At 38.7% G+C, this 19,573-nt stretch overlaps 1 protein-coding gene across 14 annotated transcripts in view; it reads left to right on the plus strand.

The window, feature by feature from the left end:
* ARNT (aryl hydrocarbon receptor nuclear translocator) overlaps positions 1-19,573 on the plus strand; it is a 64,536-nt gene that overhangs the window by 33,107 nt on the left and 11,856 nt on the right. For 9 of the 14 annotated variants that reach the window (XM_054474539.2, XM_054474545.2, XM_054474538.2 and 6 more), the window contains 9 exons: positions 1,861-2,074; positions 5,015-5,228; positions 6,856-6,958; positions 9,093-9,158; positions 9,589-9,674; positions 11,513-11,589; positions 12,264-12,398; positions 14,927-15,001; positions 18,203-18,354. In XM_054474539.2, the coding sequence (XP_054330514.1) occupies positions 1,861-2,074; positions 5,015-5,228; positions 6,856-6,958; positions 9,093-9,158; positions 9,589-9,674; positions 11,513-11,589; positions 12,264-12,398; positions 14,927-15,001; positions 18,203-18,354 (1,122 nt within the window). Of the gene's footprint in view, positions 1-1,860; positions 2,075-5,014; positions 5,229-6,831; positions 6,959-9,092; positions 9,159-9,588; positions 9,675-11,512; positions 11,590-12,263; positions 12,399-14,926; positions 15,002-18,202; positions 18,355-19,573 lie in introns of all 14 variants that reach the window. The other 5 variants (XM_054474536.2, XM_054474641.2, XM_063663624.1 and 2 more) reach the window with 1 other exon arrangement.

Raw genomic sequence — 19,573 nt, forward strand, 5'->3', positions numbered from 1 at the left:
ACAAACTCATTTTGCTGCCAGTTTAACTCGAGCTTCTTACTAACCCTTTCACTGTTCAGAAAATGGATTTGGCATGATGTGGCGGAGGAAACATTGTATTGGGAAGAGAGCAGCCTGGGAAAAGTCACTTACCTACTTGACCTCCCTTTGCTCTTCTCAGAAAAAAGAGATTTATGTTAGATTTTTAATTTTCTTCCTTTCTTTCTTTTTTTTTTTTTGGGACAAAGAACTTTTGTTCAAATAGAATTCTTAAGTGGTAACAGAAATAAATAAAAGAGAAAAGCAGGCTGGGCGCAGTGGCTCATGCTTGTAACCCTAGCACTTTGGGAGGCCGAGGCAGGCAGATCACGAGGTCAAGAGATCGAGAATATCCTGGCCAACTTGGTGAAACCGCATCTCTACTAAAAATAAAAAAAAACAGCTGGGCGTGGTGGCGTGCGCCTATAGTCCCAGCTACTTGGGAGGCTGAGATAGGAGAATTGCTTGAACCCAGAAGGCAGAGGTTGCAGTGAGCCGAGATCCCACCACTGTACTCCATCCTGGGTGACAGAGCGAGACTCCATCTCAAAAAAAAAAAAGAGAGTTAAGGCAAATATTTGAGTAGAAGCAGAAATGCAGCATGTTGCTTGGTTATCTCCTTGAGGCATCCCCATGGAGGACACTGAGAAACTTAATGGGCTTTTAAAAATTCCTGTTGGAAAACCACTGGATTATTCCTGTTAACAGTGACATCTTTCTGTCTTAATTTTGAGGAAGTCAGTGTTGGAGCTGTGGTCTGTTTACCTGGGTGAGATTCAAATTCTCTTGCCAGACCTTTAATCATCCTCCTCTCCACTCCACTCCTCCAGTTAACTTCGTCCCAGACTGGGGACCCATATGGGACTTTTAATAGATGGTGTATCTTAAGTCTTGTAAGAAGTTTAGTACACTGGCAGCACACCCAGATAAAGAAGGTAGGACTTTGTACATTAATGGGCCAAATAAAACTTCAAAATCTTCAAATTCTGCCTTTTAATGTTGCAAATAAGAGAGAGGCTTACCATATTTTATAGACCAAGGAAATCTATACTATCAATTCTTGTATCAGCTATGGAGCCACATACTTGAGTCAGCAAAAATTGGTCCTTTTATTTTCTGGCCTTTAAATAGTTGAATTAGTAAGCATGGGAGTTAACCAAGCTGAGGTTATATGTTCCATAGGAACTTAAGTGAGTAAAATCAGCATTTAAAAATACTATCATTTTTTTTCTTTTTTCTTTTGTTTTTTTTTTTTTGAAATGGAGTCTCACTCTGCCACCCAGGCTGGAATGCAGTGGTGTGATCTCAGCTCACTGCAACCTCCACCTCCCAGATTCAAGTGATTCTCCTGTCTCAGCCTCCCAAGTAGCTGGGATTACAGGCGCATGCCACTGTGCCCTGCTAATTTTTGTATTTTTAGTAGAGACAGGGTTTCACCATGTTGGCCAGGCTGGTCTCGAACTCCTGGCCTCAAGTAATCCACCTGCCTCCGTCTCCCAAAGTGCTGGGATTACAGGCATAAGCCACCATGCCCGACCTGTCGTTTCTTAAAACAGCTTTTGTTCTGAGGGAGTGGTAATTTATAAAGGATGTGAAGTTTCTAGGAAATAGGGGGAAGGGAATTACATTATCTTCTTGTTCTCTGTCTGCCTTATTAGTTCTGTTTCATGCTTGCTTTGCATGAGAAGGTTGGCAAACCTTATTTTAACTGCTGAGACTTAAGCATCACTAAATCTGAATACCACATTCTTCAGCAACACACTTGGTATCCATATCACTCTCCCTGCTACCAAATGACCTGACGTGACCACCTGGATGGGGCTTCTCTTTCTTTCCATGCAGGGAAAATCACAGTGAAATTGAACGGCGGCGACGGAACAAGATGACAGCCTACATCACAGAACTGTCAGATATGGTACCCACCTGTAGTGCCCTGGCTCGAAAACCAGACAAGCTAACCATCTTACGCATGGCAGTTTCTCACATGAAGTCCTTGCGGGGAACTGGCAACACATCCACTGATGGCTCCTATAAGCCATCTTTCCTCACTGATCAGGTCTCTGGGACTTATAGTTCTGAGAGAGTCTAGAATCTGGGTGAATCTCTTGAAAGTTTTCGTTTTTTGGACAAGAATTCAGCTTTTCAGGAAGAAGTCAGACAATGGGAAAATGAATTTCAGTCCTTGGCTATAACATTAATTAGCATTGGGACAATGAGAAGTGGAGAAGAGCTGTGAAAACCATTTAATAAACTAATAAGTATTAATATTTGAGAACTTGACTCATGAATATAGCATATAGGATGGAAGAAGAACAATGGAATCACAGAGGAAATGACTATGTCCATGGAACCAATTTTCTTTCTTGCCTTTAGGGTTATAGAAGATGGAAGAAATCTGTTTCTTATCCCTGAAGCAGCTTCTAGTTTTAGTAATAGAATGAATCTGTCCCTCCTTTGGTGATAGAAGAACTGAGAGTCTAATTGTTGCTTAGGGATGTGCTCTGTTACATGTGATCACTATGAAAAAAAGAGAGAACGCGTAAACAGTTTCTGCCTTTCAGGAACTTCATCTGAATATAAGTATGTGAGTAGCAGGATATCACAGAAAATGACAGGAAAATGCATAAAGAGAGGAATTATATTTTTTAATTAGTAATTTTATGTGGGACTAGATAGACATACTGAAGGGATGGCTAAAGTGAATAGAATGGCTAGACTTGAGTGAGGATGGTTAGGGAAGACTTCTGAGGGTAAGGAAGCCATGCTCTATTTTGGTTATTAAAATAACATGATCATTGCAGAAAAATTTGGAAAATGTAGGAGGTATAAGGAAGAAAAAAATTTACTTCAGTATCAATCAAGTATGCCCTTAATGCCACCAGTTTAATCAAATGATTAGAAAGAAGGAGAGAATATAGCTGAGAAAATGAAATAAGAATTTTCCAAATAGGATGGTCTACTTAAAACTACATACTTTATAGCTATATACACTGAAATAGTTAATATGCTCTAACAGTACATGTGCAAGTATTCAACAGACTCCAGTTACGCACCTTTTGTGGGCAAACCAGGTGTGTTGTGCTGTGAGAAATAGAAAGAATGGTAAGACAAATGGTTTTCTGGTGGAAACAGACATGTAGATAGATAAATTAAACTTAGAACTAGTTCTATAATAGAAGTGCTGTAATGAATCCTGTAGAAATGCAGATATGGAAAATGAGTTGGGGAGTAGTGTTGTGGATTTTGGGAAACACTTGAGCAAAAACCTAGAAGTGTGGAATAATTGGGTTATGCAAAGAAAGTCAAGTGGTTTAGCATGTTTTTGGTAGATAATAGGAAGGTAGGCTGGGATCTAATGATGGAATGTTTAGGTGTTAAAGAATTTAGATTTTAATTTTTATGCAGTGGGGAGACATAAATGTATTAGCAGATCTAGTAGCATTTTGAGGATTGATTGAAAGCAGGGCGACTACTTAATTAGTTTTGGCAAAAGATGACTAGGATAGTGACAAAGCATTGGAAAGTAGAATTGATAAAACTGAATTATCACTGGAATGTGAGATAATAGTTAGATTTTGAGGCTTGTAGCTTGGGAGGATGCTGTTAATATTGGAAGAGCACGGCAGGTTTTTTTTAAGAGGGAAATAGTGATTCAGGTTTTGGGATGTTGATGTTGAGTTGCTGGTAGAATATTTATAAATGTTTTATAGATACCTGAAATTCAGGTCTGCTGAAAGCTCAGGAAAAAACATTAGTCAGGTCTAGGGCTATAGACTTGGGTATTATTTCGTAGTGGGGAAGAGTGAATATGATTTCCCAGGAAGAAAGTATGGTATTAATAAAGAGGACTTAAGATGAACTTTGGAAATGTCTACATTTAAGACTTGAACAAAGGAAAGGAAGTCTGAAACAGAAGAGGAAGCAAAAATTGGAGTACAGTCTCTTAGAAGAAGGTAGAGAAAAATAAAATTTAAAGGATAAGATGGACAACATTGTCACATTCTGCAGAGAGGTTGAATAAAGTGATGAAGACCCAGGAAAAGGGACTTGAATTGGTAATTAGGAGGACATTAGTAACCTCCTTAAAAATATATGTATGCTGTTCCTGGCAGAACAAAAACCAAACCAAACAGAAAAGCAGTAGTTTAGAGTGAGATTGAAGTGGGATTGAGAAATAATTGAAAGGTAAGAGGATAAATCCAGTGACTATAACATTATTCTTAGCATAAGCTTGCTGCTGAAAAAGAGAGATGAGATGGGTCAAATTGAGGGAAGATTTATCTAGAATTGAGAAAACTTGATCATTTTTATAGGCCTGAAGGGAAAGAGAGAAAGTGGGAATATTTGTCAAGCAAGATCCTAAAAAGAGACCAGAGAGGATGGAATTAAGAAGTCAATTATTGTTCATGGTAAGCCTTTTTTTTTTGAGGCAGGGTCTCTTGCTCTGTCGCTCAGGCTGGAGTGTGGTGGTATGATCTCCGCTCACTGCAACCTCTGCCTCCCAGGCTTAGATGATCCTCCCATCTCAGCCTCCTGAGTAGCTGGGACTACAGGCGTGTGCCACCACACCTGGCTAGTTTTGTTTTTGTTTTTGTTTTGTTTTGTTTGTTTGTAAAGATGGAGTTTCGCCCTGTTGCCTAGGCTGGTCTTGAACTCCTGGACTCAAGTGACCCTCCCACTTTGACCTCCCAAAGAGCTGGGATTACCAGTGGGAGCCGCTGTGCCTAGCCCAAGCCTTTTTATTCTTCTTGAATCCTGAGATAGAGAGGAAGAGGTGGATAGTGACATAGAGAAAGTGAGGAAACATGTATTAGAAAAAACTTTCTTATTGATGAACTACATTTAGGGTGGAAACCTGTGGCTGTGGATCAGGTGTGAGCCAGCAGTTGCTTACGGAGAGATGCATGTGGCCTGAAGTGTCTTACTTCTTCCTGTGAATAGAAATACTTGTTTTTTCAGAGTTCAATATTAACTTCTATTTCTTTTCCTTGGGCAGGAACTGAAACATTTGATCTTGGAGGCAGCAGATGGCTTTCTGTTTATTGTCTCATGTGAGACAGGCAGGGTGGTGTATGTCTCTGACTCCGTGACTCCTGTTTTGAACCAGCCACAGTCTGAATGGTTTGGCAGCACACTCTATGATCAGGTGCACCCAGATGATGTGGATAAACTTCGTGAGCAGCTTTCCACTTCAGAAAATGCCCTGACAGGTGAGAGTTATGTGTATGGGAAATGAATGAGAAGTCCTTTCTTGTTTTTTTCCTGAGGCTTAAGAGATGTTTTAGCTGTTAAATTGGTTTGTTGACTCTGGCAAGGCTTCAAGAATTTTCTCCTTTAATGAATATAGTCAGTTCTTTTTATCCATATGAGATGATCTACTTTGTGGCTCATCCTTAGAAAATATTTCATTGGTGATAATATTTTACATTTATCTTAATATTAGTGTAAATAGAACAGTAAAAGCCAAACCTACAATACTTTTTTTTTTCCATTCTAAAAGAATTATCCATGTTTTTATCTCATTTGTATGGATAATTATCTGGTATTTTTTCTACTTCCTGGTGCTTGGCTTTGTGCTAGGTTCAATGATAACAGCTTTTTATTCTATAGATATGGTTATTGGTCAATGTATAAGGTGTTTTCTGTTGTTGTTGTTGTTTGTATCTGTACTGTTGTTCTTTTTTTCTCCCCTATTTTATTATGTTCAGTCTTTAGGCCAGAGTTTGGCTAGAGGAAACAAGTCATAGCTAGAGCAACTCTAGAAAAAAATTTAAAATGGAAGCAGATAAAAACTGGTAGTTAAAATGCAAGAAATTTCAATATACTCATATTAGTGTTGTTGATCTTTAGTTTTCCTCCTTTTCTCCCCCCCCCCCAAAAAAGACAGGGTCTCTCTCTTGCCTAGGCTGGAGTACAGTGGCGCATCGTAGCTTACTGTAATTTTGAACTCTTCTGGGCTCAGTAATCTGCCTGCTTACAACTTCTTGAGTAGCTAGGAGTAGTTCATGTCACCACACTTGGCCAATTTTTAAATTTTTTGTAGAGACAGTTTCTGTCTGTTGCCCAGACTGGTCTCAAACTCCTGGCCTTCAGCATTCCTCCCATCTTGGCTTCTCAAAGGGCTGGGATTACTGGCATGAGCCACCACACTTGACCAGTTTTCCCCTCCTTTATGTTTTTATGATTTCATTTTTCTAGTTCTTCCTTTTCCCCAAAAGTTGTTCTTCGTTTCTGTATAATAAAGAAGACAAACAGATCTATATGTTTCTATAACATATAAAATTACTTGGTTTTTTTCTTTTTAAAATTTTTTATTTTTATTCTTTTTTTTTTTTTTTGAGACAAGGTCTTGCTTTATTGGTGAGGCTAGAGTACAGTGACTCTTCACAGGCACAGTCATAGCACACTACAGCCTCAAACTCCTGCCCTCAAGCAGTCCTCCTGCCTCAGCCTCCTCATTAGCTGGGACTACAGAAAAGTACTTGTTTTTCAACCAATGACATTTACTCTGTATATATGTCTGTATGTGTATACAGATAATCAGCCATGAGAATATAGCCTTGCCTCTTGTTTTCTACTACTACTTTCCACTCCTACTTTTCCTTGCACAATGTTATTTTCAGTGCTGCCTTTGAACTTAAGAGTGAGATTCATTGATGATAATTGAAGTATTTTAGGCTTGAAAAAAAATTCATCTCTTGCTTGGTCAGTTCTGTTATAAGCAAGGAGATTAAGGGCATGAATAGGATGCTTACTTAATCTTTGCCTTCAGTATCTCTCCCCCTCTTCCCCACACACAAAAATGCACTCCAGACTGCTCTTCACATCCTCCTTCAGGGCGTATCCTGGATCTAAAGACTGGAACAGTGAAAAAGGAAGGTCAGCAGTCTTCCATGAGAATGTGTATGGGCTCAAGGAGATCGTTTATTTGCCGAATGAGGTGAGTGTCAAGCTGAGGATTGTGATTTGGTATAGGAAGGATCAAGAGCTGAGAGTTTTATTTCTGTCAGAGTTAAGTTGGATTAGCTCCAGTGGATTAAATTTAACTCTCCATACCCAGATGGATTGTAACACAGAATAAAGTATTTGGTAAGGGAACTAACGTTTCTGAACTTGCCAGACACTATGATAGGTGCTTTATATCTGTCATCTTATTTTATCCTCACAATTGCCCTGTAGTGTAAGATTGATGGTTACCATTTTGCAGATGAAAAAACAGACATAAAGAAATGAACTTGGCCAGGTGCAGTGGCTCAAGCTGTAATCCCAGCACTTTAGGAGGCTGAGGCGGGTGGATCACCTGAGGTCAGGAGTTTGAGACCAGCCTGGCCAACATGGTGAAACCCCGTCTCTCCAAAAAAAAAAAAAAAAAATTAGACGGGCATGGTGGTGTGCGCCCGTAGTCCCAGCCACTCGGAGGCTGAGGCAGGACAATTGCTTGAACCCAGGAGGTGGAGGTTGCAGTGAGCCGAGATCGTGCCATTACACTCCAGCCTAGGCAAAAAGAGTGAAACTCTGTCTCGAAAAAGAAATGCATTTCCCACTGTTACATACTGTTTGATATAGGATTTTGTTTGAATTCATAGTAGTCTGACTACAAAACCTCTACTTTTTCCCCGTTACAACACAAGGCAATATCCATTTACTCAGACCATTTCTTCTTTTTTTTTTTTTTTTTTTTGGGTTAGAAATTTGAGACTTCCTATGTCTTTCAGGTAGTGTTTAGTGTTTATAAATTATATACTGTACATTTTAGGATTCTGTAGAAAATACGGTGGTCCTTTCTATACAGGTACAAAAGGCATCTCAGGGTCACAAAGTTCAGGCTATATAATGGAAATTGACTACATTGTACTGAGAGGATGGTTGCTAGAAATTACGGGTAGGATATTAAAGGTTTGCTTGGAGAGGCACAAAATTGAACATTATGTAGTTTAGTGATTTATTTTTATTTTTATTTATTTATTTTTTTGAGACAGAGTCTTGCTCTGTTGCCCAGGCTGGAGTGCAGTGGCATGATCTTGGGTCACTACAACCTCTACCTCCTGGGTTCAAGCCATTCTCATGCCTCAGTTTCCTGAGTAGCTGGATTGCAGGCACATGCCACCACAGCTGGCTAATTTTTGTATTTTAGTAGAAACAGTGTTTCACCATGTTGGCCAGGCTGGCCTCAAACTCTTGACCTCAAGTGATTCGCCTGCATCAGCCTCCCAAAGTGCTGAGATTACAGGCCTGAACCACTGCACCCAGCATGTAATTTAGAGTAGCTTCTAGAACCAGACTGCTGGATTTTGTTTTAATCCATATTCTATGGATTTGAATTCTAGCTTTGATGCTATCTTCTGAAACCTTGGATGATTACATGACTACATTGTGCTTTGATTTCATCATCTCACATTGGTGATAATGTTAATACTGACTTTATAAAGTTGTTATGAAGATTAGATGAATTAATATATGTAAAGATATTTAGAACAGAGCATGACACATATTAACCCTATGTAAGTTTTATTTTTATTTTAAAGAATAGGGAGAGGGAAAGTAGCATTGGCAGGAGTATCCCAATATGTGGACATGGCTAATGCAAAGACATAGGCAAGAGCAAGATAATAATGAACTGTAGCAATTACATTAAGTTGTGGTTAATGTAGAGCAGGAGTAAGCAAACCACAGCCCTTTATTTGTAAATAAAGTTTTATTGGAACATAGCCATGCCCATATTTTTACATATTATTTATGGCTATTTTCATGCTATAATGCTAGAGTTGACTAGTTGCAACAGATTTTCTGGCCCACAAAGCTGAAAATATTTACTATCTGGTCCTTTGCAGAAAAAGCTTGCCAACTCTTGATGTTGAGAATATTTGCATATGAAGAACATATGGAATATTTTGACTTTAAATTCTAAAAGTTCTAGAAATACTAAACTTGACCTATCTTTATCCTTCATTATTAGTAGCATTACCAATTTTCTATGTCTAGTTGTATCCAGAGCCTGTTATTCTGCTATTACTATGGAAAGTTCTTTGATAGGGCAGTCTGATTGCTTTTAATCTCTTTGTTCCTTGAAACAGGTGTGGCAGTAGTTCTGTGGACCCAGTTTCTGTGAATAGGCTGAGCTTTGTGAGGAACAGATGCAGGTGAGATCCTAAGTGGTGAAAACCAAACGGATGGCCAAATGCCTGCAGAGATCATCACATTTTTACCTGTCTTACTGTAGTCGTTCCTTCAGCAGCCCTCACTTGTATCCCTTACCTCCCACTTACATCCCTTACCTCCCACTTACTTTTTTTCTGGCAATATTTTCCTAAACTTCTAAAACTTCTCTTGAAAATCCTGTTTAAGGAAGTTGCTATGCTATTTTACCTACTTTCCTCCTACTGCATACCTTTTGGTTACTTTACTTTGGCAAGGGTAAAAATGTGGTGGTCGTTTTTGGGTGGGAAAGATGATTATCCTGTTTTCTAAACTCCTAAGAGCCTAAACTTAAAAGTACTAAGCCAGCATTGCCCTTTGAGTTTTATGGGTAGATTTTTTTTTTTTTTTTCCAAACTCCTGAAACTCTTCTAGGAATGGACTTGGCTCTGTAAAGGATGGGGAACCTCACTTCGTGGTGGTCCACTGCACAGGCTACATCAAGGCCTGGCCCCCAGCAGGTAAGAAAGTGAAATAGTAAATATTTCCCCTTGGTACAGTTGGTTCCTCACAGAGTCCATGAAAGCTAATATTTATTATATACCTGGTATATGAAATGTACTTTTGTATAAAATGAAAGAAAATAGGAAAAGAAAATGTACAATCCTTCCCTTCCATTATTGAGCTTTTATACCAGTTGAGGAGATAGATAACTCAGGCTGGAAAATGATTCAGTATTGGCTGTGTCACAGAATGTGGTTTTTATATGCACAAATTTATACTGAACATATGTATTCTAAGCATTTGTTGCAAAGAAACATAGACATTGAATGCAGTTAATTTGAGAAAGATTTCTAAAGTAGGAACAAGACTTTGAGGGAAAAGGGGAAAATGCCTTTATTGTAATAATTTATCAAGAGGATATTCTCTGCAAAGGCTTTAAATCAAGCTTTGAGCAGATTAGCTTTACTAGAACTTGAGGTCAAACAAGGAATGTGAGAAAGGTGATTGGGTTGCAGGGATCAACGTTTTAAGTTGGCTTGTCAGAGTTTCCAAATCTTAGCAACTTTATTACTTCCCTGCTGCCTGGGTATTATTGGAAAGTAGGGGTTTTGGGGAGACAGAAACTAAGAGAAAAGAGAAGCAAGGTGATGTGTTTTGGAAAGAGGTTAAACTTTGGATGTGGAAAAACCTGGATATGATTCCTGTCATTGTTACTTATTAGTGGCATCACCTAGGGTAAGTTGCTTGACCTTTATAAAGCTCAGTTTTCTCATCTGTAATTCAGAGTTAGTACATCCTGTATAGGTTTTTGTGAGGATTAGATTTAATTTAAGGAAAGCATCCAGCCCAGTGCCTGGCATATGGCAGGTAACCCAATAAAAGTAATTAATGTAATTTTAAAAAATTTAACTGAAGTAGTAATGACATTTGAACTACTTAGTCTATATACTATATAAACCACACATTTAAAGTATGTGATCTTTCATACCTCTGTGTAGCATCAAGGAATACTATTTTTCTGGATAAAAAGAATATAACTATGCAAAAACGGGAGAAATGCAGTCTTCTTCCCTTTCTGTGTAAAACATTGGTTTTTCTCTTTTCCAAGGGACATGAATAACTATTGATGGTTGGTATAACTTCATTTTGGGTTGCTTGCTAACTTTAAAAGTTACAGATTAGGCAAAGCATAAATTTTCTGCCTATAACGTGGTCATAGAATGGATGTCTTCATATGTGCCATATTTGGCCAGCATAGTTTTTTAGAATACTCTGGATAGGACTTGTATTTTCCAGTTTACTATAATTAACATAGGTAAAATGTAGGAATTAATATATATGTAAATACTTAAAACAATGACTGGCATATATGGTAAATTTTATATAATTGTTTATTTTTATTCTTATTTATCATTCTCTATTGCTTTATGCTTAGCCTCTTCATAACTAGATGTATTTTGTTTTGTTTTGCTTTTTGGTTTTTTTTTGAGAGGGAGTCTCACTCTGTCTGTCGCCCAGGCTGGAGTGCAGTAGCACAATCTCGGCTCACTGTATCCTCCGCCTCCTGGGTTCAAGTGACTCTCTCACCCCAGCCTCCCAAGTAGCTGGGATTACAGGTGCATGCCACCAAGCCTGGCTAATTTTTGTATTTTTAGTAGAGATGGGGTTTCACTGTGTCGGTCAGGCTGGTCCTCAAGTGATCCGCCCACCTTGGCTTCCCAAAGTGTTGGGATTACAGGCGTCAGCCACGGTGCCTGGCCCATAAATAGGTCTATTTTGACCTTTACTTGTCTGAGTTTTGAAGGCATTTGAGTTGGAGGTCTCCGTTAAACCTTTTAACCTCACCTTTCTGAAGGTGTTTCCCTCCCAGATGATGACCCAGAGGCTGGCCAGGGAAGCAAGTTTTGCCTAGTGGCCATTGGCAGATTGCAGGCAAGTATGAATTTTCCACATCTATATCCCCTTTCAATTAGAACAGATCTTCAGGATTCATTCCTGTTAATTTTCTTTTACTTTCTGAATACAAATGAAGAATTCCATAAAACTCTCAAAATTTGAAGGAATATGGCATTTATAGTGACCGTTGCTATTCTTGGATTTAAGTAGAAGTTGAAAAGTATGAGAGGAGGGAGATCTTTTTCCCCTTGTCTTAATTTTAGCTTTACTATGCTTAATTTTCTATTTCCAGTTAATTTCCTTTGCCCCATATAAAAAAAGAAAGATCCTTTTCATTTTATCATTACCTGACTAACAATAGAAAAGTGGAATTATATTGATTTTTCATAAGTATAGATAAGTTTCTTGGTTACTTGTACCCTGAGTAATGAGTTCAGTCTAGCCAGATGAAAGTATGTGGATTTTAGATTGAATAAACTTTATTCTTACTTTACTAACTTGGTAGAGTGTAAATGTATGGGAGTAGAGCTAGACCTTATGCCTTGTCTGATTGTGATTGTCATTTTTTTCTCCTTTTTGGATAAAATGTGAAAGTTTAGAAAGTCCTAAAACTGGGAATCTTATGTCTATGCAAGAGACCATGAGGAGATAGGAAATACATCTGTAAATAATGGTGTCATTTTACCTCATTTTTATCTCTTCACTCTCAGGTAACTAGTTCTCCCAACTGTACAGACATGAGTAATGTTTGTCAACCAACAGAGTTCATCTCCCGACACAACGTTGAGGGTATCTTCACTTTTGTGGATCACCGCTGTGTGGCTACTGTTGGCTACCAGCCACAGGTGAGGAGCTGGAGCTCCATTAGGCCTCCATTTTCCTTTGGCTATGTTGATATTATGTAATCATGTAGTTCCTAAGACAGCCAAAACATATCAACCTCAGTTGAGAAAAAGAGATCATCATATTCTGTTAGTACCTAACATTATTTTCAGCTTCCTATTAGGACTGTCATCTCATGTAGAGAAATACGGCTTGTCAAACCAGGTGGGAGCAGCAGGTACAAATATGTATTTATATTTTGTTGTTGATATTAATACAGATAATGATTCAAAGGTACTCATATTAATTAGTTATACCAGTATAGCCACATTTAGATAATTCATGTAATTATCTAAATGAATAATGGCCCATAAAACATGCAGATTTAGCACCAGTTATTATAATTTACTCGTGCAACAGAGCAGTTAGCCATCTCTGAATTGACGCATCATATAAACTTTTAAAACTGTTGTGGGTCGGAAGGACTTCTGGCTGTGGCTATGTGAAAGAGGTTGGTGAAAAAGAGGTCTTGAAAACAAAGAACAAAGAGAATTTACACTACCTGATTCAACACTAACTATAAAGCTATTACCAAGACATTGTGGTGTTGGTGTAAGGATAGATATATAGATCAATAGACCAGAATATTCTATTCTTATCCTTGTCAACTAATTTTCAGCTAAACTAAGTTGACAAGGTCTATTCTTATCCTTGTCAACTAATTTTCAGCAAAGGTGACAAGACAATTCAATGGATAAAATAAATATTTCTAACAAATGGAACAATTGGATATCTGTATGCAAAAAAAAAAAAAAAAAAACACCCAAAAATGAAAACACATAGATCTTACCTCATACAATTTACAAAAATCAGCTTAGAGGCCTAAATGTGTAAGAGCTAAAGTTACAAATAAACTCCTAGGAGAAAATCTTTGTGATTTTGAGTTAGGCAAAAGATTTCTTACATGACATTAAAAGCATGATTCACAGAAGAAAAAAAATTATAAATTGGATTTAATTGTAATTAAAATTTGCCCTCTTTAAAGGATATTATTAAGAAAATGAAAAGACCAGACATAAATGGAGAGAAAATAGTTACAAATCATATACTTGAAAGAGGATTTGTACCAGGAATATATAAACAACTCATTAAGACAAACAGCTGGTAAAAAAAGAGCACAAGACTTGACATTTGACTGAAGAATAAATATGCATTTATGCACATGAAAAGATGCTCAACATCTTTTTACCATTAGGAAAGTGCAAATTAAAATCACAATGAGATACCACTGTATACCCACTAGAATGGCTGTAATCAAAAAGTATTGGTGAAAATGTGTAGAAGCTGGAAGGAACCCTCATACATTGCTGATAGACATGTAAAATGGTATAGCTACTAGCTTTGCAAAAGCATTTTGGCAGTTTCCTACAAAGTTAAACATACTCTTATCCTATAACCTAGCAATTTTATTCCTGAGTATCTACCTAAGAGAAATGACAACATGTTCACACATAGATTTGTACACAGTTCATATCTGTATTATTCATAATAGCCAAAAAAATGAAAACTATTTAAATGTCCATTAATATTTTGTAAATGAATACACAACTGTGTTGTATCCATGTTAGAATACTACTGAGCATAAAAAGAAATAAACTACTGATAATGCAACCATGTAGATGAACTTCAAAAATACCATGCTCAGTGAAAGAAGCCAGACCCAAAAGACCACATTGTGTTGTTTTATTTGTATGAAATTTGTAGAAATAGCAGAACTAGAGAGGCAGAAAGCAGATTTGTGGTTGGCTGGGGAGGGCAGTGGGAGCAGAGATTGACTGCAGATGGCACAAGGGAACTTTTTGGGGCAGTGAATGTGTTCTAAAACTGGATTGTGGTAATCATTGCACAACTGTATAAATTTAGAAATCATCAAATCATACACTTAGAATGGCTGAATTATGAATGTAAATTATATCTAAAATTTATAATTCATTAAAATAAATGTATAATATTCTGAAAAAGAAAAATATTTTAGAAGCCAGCTCCTTAACAGATTCTGCCTTTTTTTAGTAGATTTCATCTTTTGTTTATTGTCTTTTTTTTTTCTCCTCCTCACTTAACTATAATCTTAGGATTAAAACAGAAGAAATAAAATCCAGGTCCCCAGCTGATGGACCAGGCCAGTTAGATGACCATAAAATTATATATGTTGGCTGGGTGCGGTGGCTCACACCTGTAATCCCAGCGCTTTGGGAGGCCGAGGCGGGTGGATCACTTGAGGTCAGGAGTTGGAGACCAGTGTGACCAACATGGTGAAACCCCGTCTCTACTAAAAAAAATACAAAATTAGCCAGGCGTGGTAGCACACTCCTGTAATCCCAGCTACTTGGGAGGTTGAGGCAGGAAAATTGCTTGAACTCAGGAGGTAGAGGCTGCAGTGAGCCAAGATCGCGCCATTGTACTCCAGCCTGGGCAACGAGAGCGAAACTCCATCTTAAAATAAATAAATAAATAAAAAAGTATATATCTTACTCTTCTTTCTCTATTCTAGGAACTCTTAGGAAAGAATATTGTAGAATTCTGTCATCCTGAAGACCAGCAGCTTCTAAGAGACAGCTTCCAACAGGTAACTTTTTTCCTGGTTTGGTTCTGAATAAATATTTATCATATTCACTCCATAAATATTGACTACTGATTAACTGAACACTGTAGCAGGCACTACAGTTTTATGTTCTTTAGTAGTTAATCTGCATTTTTAAGGAATAGAAAAGGACTAATACTTTGAAATTATGGATAATGGCCAAGATATTTCTGTTTGGCTTTGGCTATTTACCGTCTTGTATTCAATTAACTGTATCCAAGGAGCTGTCTTTAAGGTATTTAAACTAATGGGCCAGGCATGGTGGCTCATGCGCCCAACCTCTGTAGATGCTGTGAAAACAGATGTTCTCCTCGTCTGGGCACGGTGGCTCATGCCTATAATCCCAGCACTCTGGGAGGCTGAGGCAGGTGGATCACTTGAGGCAAGGAGTTCAAGACCAGCCTGGCCAACACAGTGAAACCCATCTCTACTAAAAATACAAAAAATTAGCCCGGTATAGCGGTGCATGCCTGTAATCCCAGGTACTCAGGAGGCTGAGGCATGAGAATCACTTGAACCCGGGAGGCAGAGGTTGCTGTGAACTGAGATCATGCCACTGTACTCTAGCCTGGATGACAAAGCTAGACTCTGTCTCAAAAAAAAAAGATAAAAAAGAAAATTGTATACTTCACTAAGCTTGTAGTAGAAAAATTCATTTTATATAGTTATTTTTTTTTTTAGAAGGAGTCTAGCTCTGTTGCCAGGGTGGAGTGTAGTGTGCAATCTCGGCTCATTGTAACCTCTGCCTCTCGGGTTCAAGCAATTCTCCTGTCTCAGCCTCCCAAGTAGCTGGGATTACAGGCACATGCTGCCACGCCCAGCTAATTTTTGTATTTTTAGTAGAAGCGGGGTTTCACCATGTTGGCCAGGATGGTCTTGATCTCCTGACCTCGTGATCCACCCACCTCAGCCTCCCAAAGTGCTAGGATTACAGGCATGAGCCATTGCGCCCAGCCTAGACCGTTCTTTTATGGATGAGTGAGAGTTGTAATGAATTATATAAGCTGACTGTTAATTGTCATTCTCAGGCTCCAGCTCCTGAAAATATCTGGTGAATTTTATAGACATGGCTTTTGATAACAGTTTTTACTTTGTATTAGACAAGTTAATTAACCTCTTTAAGTCTCAGTACTGTCCTTATTGATACAATGAATATATTAATAGTACCTAAATTCAGACGGTTGTTGGGAAGATTAAATAAGGTAGTGAATATAAAACACATCACCCAGTATTTGATACATAGTATTACAAAATAAGTGGTTAGCTTCTAATACTGTTTTTTTATTTTTATTTTTTTAATTTTTAGGAATATAGAGTTAAAAGATTATTTTCTATTCCATGAGACTAGTACCTAAAATAACCTAAAATTGGCTGGGCTTGGTCGCTCATGCCTGTAATCCCAGCACTTTGGGAGGCTGAGGCAGGTGATCACTTGAAGCCAGGAGTTTGAACCAGCCTGGCCAACATCTTCAAACCCTGTCTCTACTAAAAATACAAAAATTAGCTGGATATGGTGGCTCATGCCTGTAGTCCCAGCTACTTGGGAGGTTGAGGCACAAGAATTGCTTGAACCCAGGAGGCAGAGGTCGCAGTGACCCAAGATTGCCCCACTGCACTCCAGCCTGGACGATAGAGCAAGACTGTCTAAAAGTAAAATAAAATAAAAAATAAAATAACTTAAAATTACTTTTAAAAAATAAAAGCAAAACAAGACTAAAGCCAACTTAATTTTATTTATGGAAACCTCTGTAGATGCTGTGAAAACAGATGTTCTCGTCTAGGTGCAGTGGCTCACACCTATAATCCCAGCACTTTGGGAGGCCAAGGCAGGCAGATCATTTGAGGTCGGGAGTTTGAGACCAGCCTAGCCAACATGGTGAAAACCAGTCTCTACTAAAAATACAAAAATTAGCTGGGCATGGTGGTGCACGCCTGTAGTCCCCAACTACTCGGGAGGCTGAGGCAGGAGAATCACTTGAACCCAGGAGGTGAGGTTGCAGTGAGCCAAGATCGCACCACTGCACTCCAGCCTGGCGACAGAGCGAGGCTCCATCTCAAAAAAAAAAAAAAAAAAAGAAAAAGAAAAGAAAACATGTTCTCAGGTTTCAGGGGAAAAAATAGGATTAAAGAGCAATATGTAAGCTATGTTCTGTGTCCTTAAACTTACCAAATTTCTGGTATAGACTTGTAAAGCTAGGTCAGAGTATCTTTAATGGATTTCCTAAGGGAAGTAGGGAAACAGTCTTTTCTTTCCTGGAAATAAGTTATTATTCCTATTTGACTAGAATAGTATTAGGTTGGTGCAAAAGAAATTGTGATTTTTGCCATTTTTTTAATGGCAAAAAATGCAATTACTTTTGCACCAACCTAATAAGAAAGATTGAGTCTCTGGCCGGGCTCAGTGGCTCACGTCTGTAATCCCAGCACTTTGGGAGGCCGAGGCAGGCGGATCACGAGGTCGGGAAATCGAGACCATCCTGGCCAACATGGTGAAACCCCATCTATACTAAAAATACAAAAATTAGCTGGGCGTGGTGGCACGTGGCTGTAATCTCAGCTACTTGGGAGGCTGAGGCAGGAGAATCGCTTGAACCAGGGAGTCGGAGGTTGTAGTGAGCTGAGATTGCACCACTGCACTCTAGTCTGGTGACAGAGCGAGACTCTGTCTCAAAAAAAAAAAAAAAAAAGTCTGGGCTCAGTGGCTCACACCTGTAATCCCAGCACTTCGGGAGGCCGAGGCGGGCGGATCACAAGGTCAGGAGATCAAGACCATCCTGGCTAACATGGTGAAACCCCATCTCTACTAAAAATACAACAAATTAGCTGGGCGTGGTGGCACGCGCCTGTAGTCCCAGCCACTCGGGAGGCTGAGGCAGGAAAATCGCTTGAACCTGAGAGGTGGTGGTTGCAGTGAGCAGAGATCGTGCCACTGCACTCCAGCCTGGGTGACAGAGGGAGACTCTGTCTCAAAAAAAAAAAACAAAAAAACTTAAGTCTCTGAAAGGAAATGTGAGAAATATGCTTCCATGTTTAATCACTTAGGTTTTACTCTCATTTTGTTTTAATATTGAAAAATATTGGTGCCTCAAGGACAATGACAAGAGTTGTAGAAATTGGAAAATTTTTATTTATTTTTGTAATGAAAATTTTCTGTGAGTTCCACTGATGGCATGAAAACTTTTTCAGGTAGTGAAATTAAAAGGCCAAGTGCTGTCTGTCATGTTCCGGTTCCGGTCTAAGAACCAAGAATGGCTCTGGATGAGAACGAGCTCCTTTACTTTCCAGAACCCTTACTCAGATGAAATTGAGTACATCATCTGTACCAACACCAATGTGAAGTATGTATTATACAGGAGTGTGAAAAAACTGTTTTTCATCTGTTCTCACAACACAAAACACTTCTGATGCCCTATGTGAGGGGTAAACAATCAAGCAATAACACAAAAATTAGCCGGGCGTGGTGGCATGCGCCTGTAGTCCCAGCTACTCTGGAGGCTGAGACAGGAGAATCGCTTCAACCTGAGAGGTGGAGGTTGCAGTGAGCTGGGATCACGCCACTGCACTCCAGCCTGGGCTACAGAGCGAGACTCCGTTTCAAAAAAAAAAAAAGAAAAAAAAAGAAAAAAGAAATCAAGCAATCAGTAGTGGACACCAGCTGGGTGTCCTTCCATTCAATTCAGTTCACTATCTACTTGGAGATAGCATCAGATCCCCCAATTTGTGTATGCAGTACCACAAGACTGCTCCCACTTCTGATGCCAGTTGCAAGCCCCAGGTTGTTTTACCTGTGCATCTGACTGACCACCTGTCTCCCATGACCCCCTACTTGGGTTCAGTCAATTTGCTTGAATGGCTCAGGGAACATTCACCTATGTTTACCAGTTTATTATAAAGGATATTACAAAGGATACTTTGTACATCAGATGAAGAGATAGATAGGGCAAGGTAAGGAGGAAGGAGCGCAGAGCTTTCAAACTCTTTCTGGGTGGGCTACCCTCCAGGGATCTCCATGTGTTTACCTATCAAGAAGCTCCTAAAACCCAGTCCTTTTGGGTTTTAATGGAAATTTCATTATGTAGCCATGAGTGATTAAATCATTGGCCATTGGTGATCAGCTTAACCTTAGGTATCGCTCCCCTCCATGAGGTTGAGGGTTAGGGCTAAAAGTCCCAGCCCTCTAATTTTGCTTTGATCTTTCCAGAGACGAGCCCCCATCTTAAAGCTCCCTAGGGGTTGCCAGCCCTCAGTCAACTCATTAGCAGACAAAAAGACAGTTATCACACTGAAGATTCCAAAGATTTTAATTGGTAAAAATCCAGGTCCACTTATACATGGATTTTTTTCAGTAAATATATTAGAAAATTCTTTCAATATTTGTGACAATTTGAAAAACCCAAAAATAAGTTACATAGCTTGGATGTATTGAAAAAAATTAGAAAAAGTTAGGCATGTCATGCATGAATGTATTAAATATATATAAATTCTAGTCTATTTTATCATTTACTACCATACAACATATACAAATCTATTATAAAAAGTAAAAATGCTGGCCAGGTG

This window comes from Pongo pygmaeus, chromosome 1 (assembly GCF_028885625.2).
Source record: "Pongo pygmaeus isolate AG05252 chromosome 1, NHGRI_mPonPyg2-v2.0_pri, whole genome shotgun sequence".
NCBI classification, from domain to species: Eukaryota; Metazoa; Chordata; class Mammalia; order Primates; family Hominidae; genus Pongo; species Pongo pygmaeus.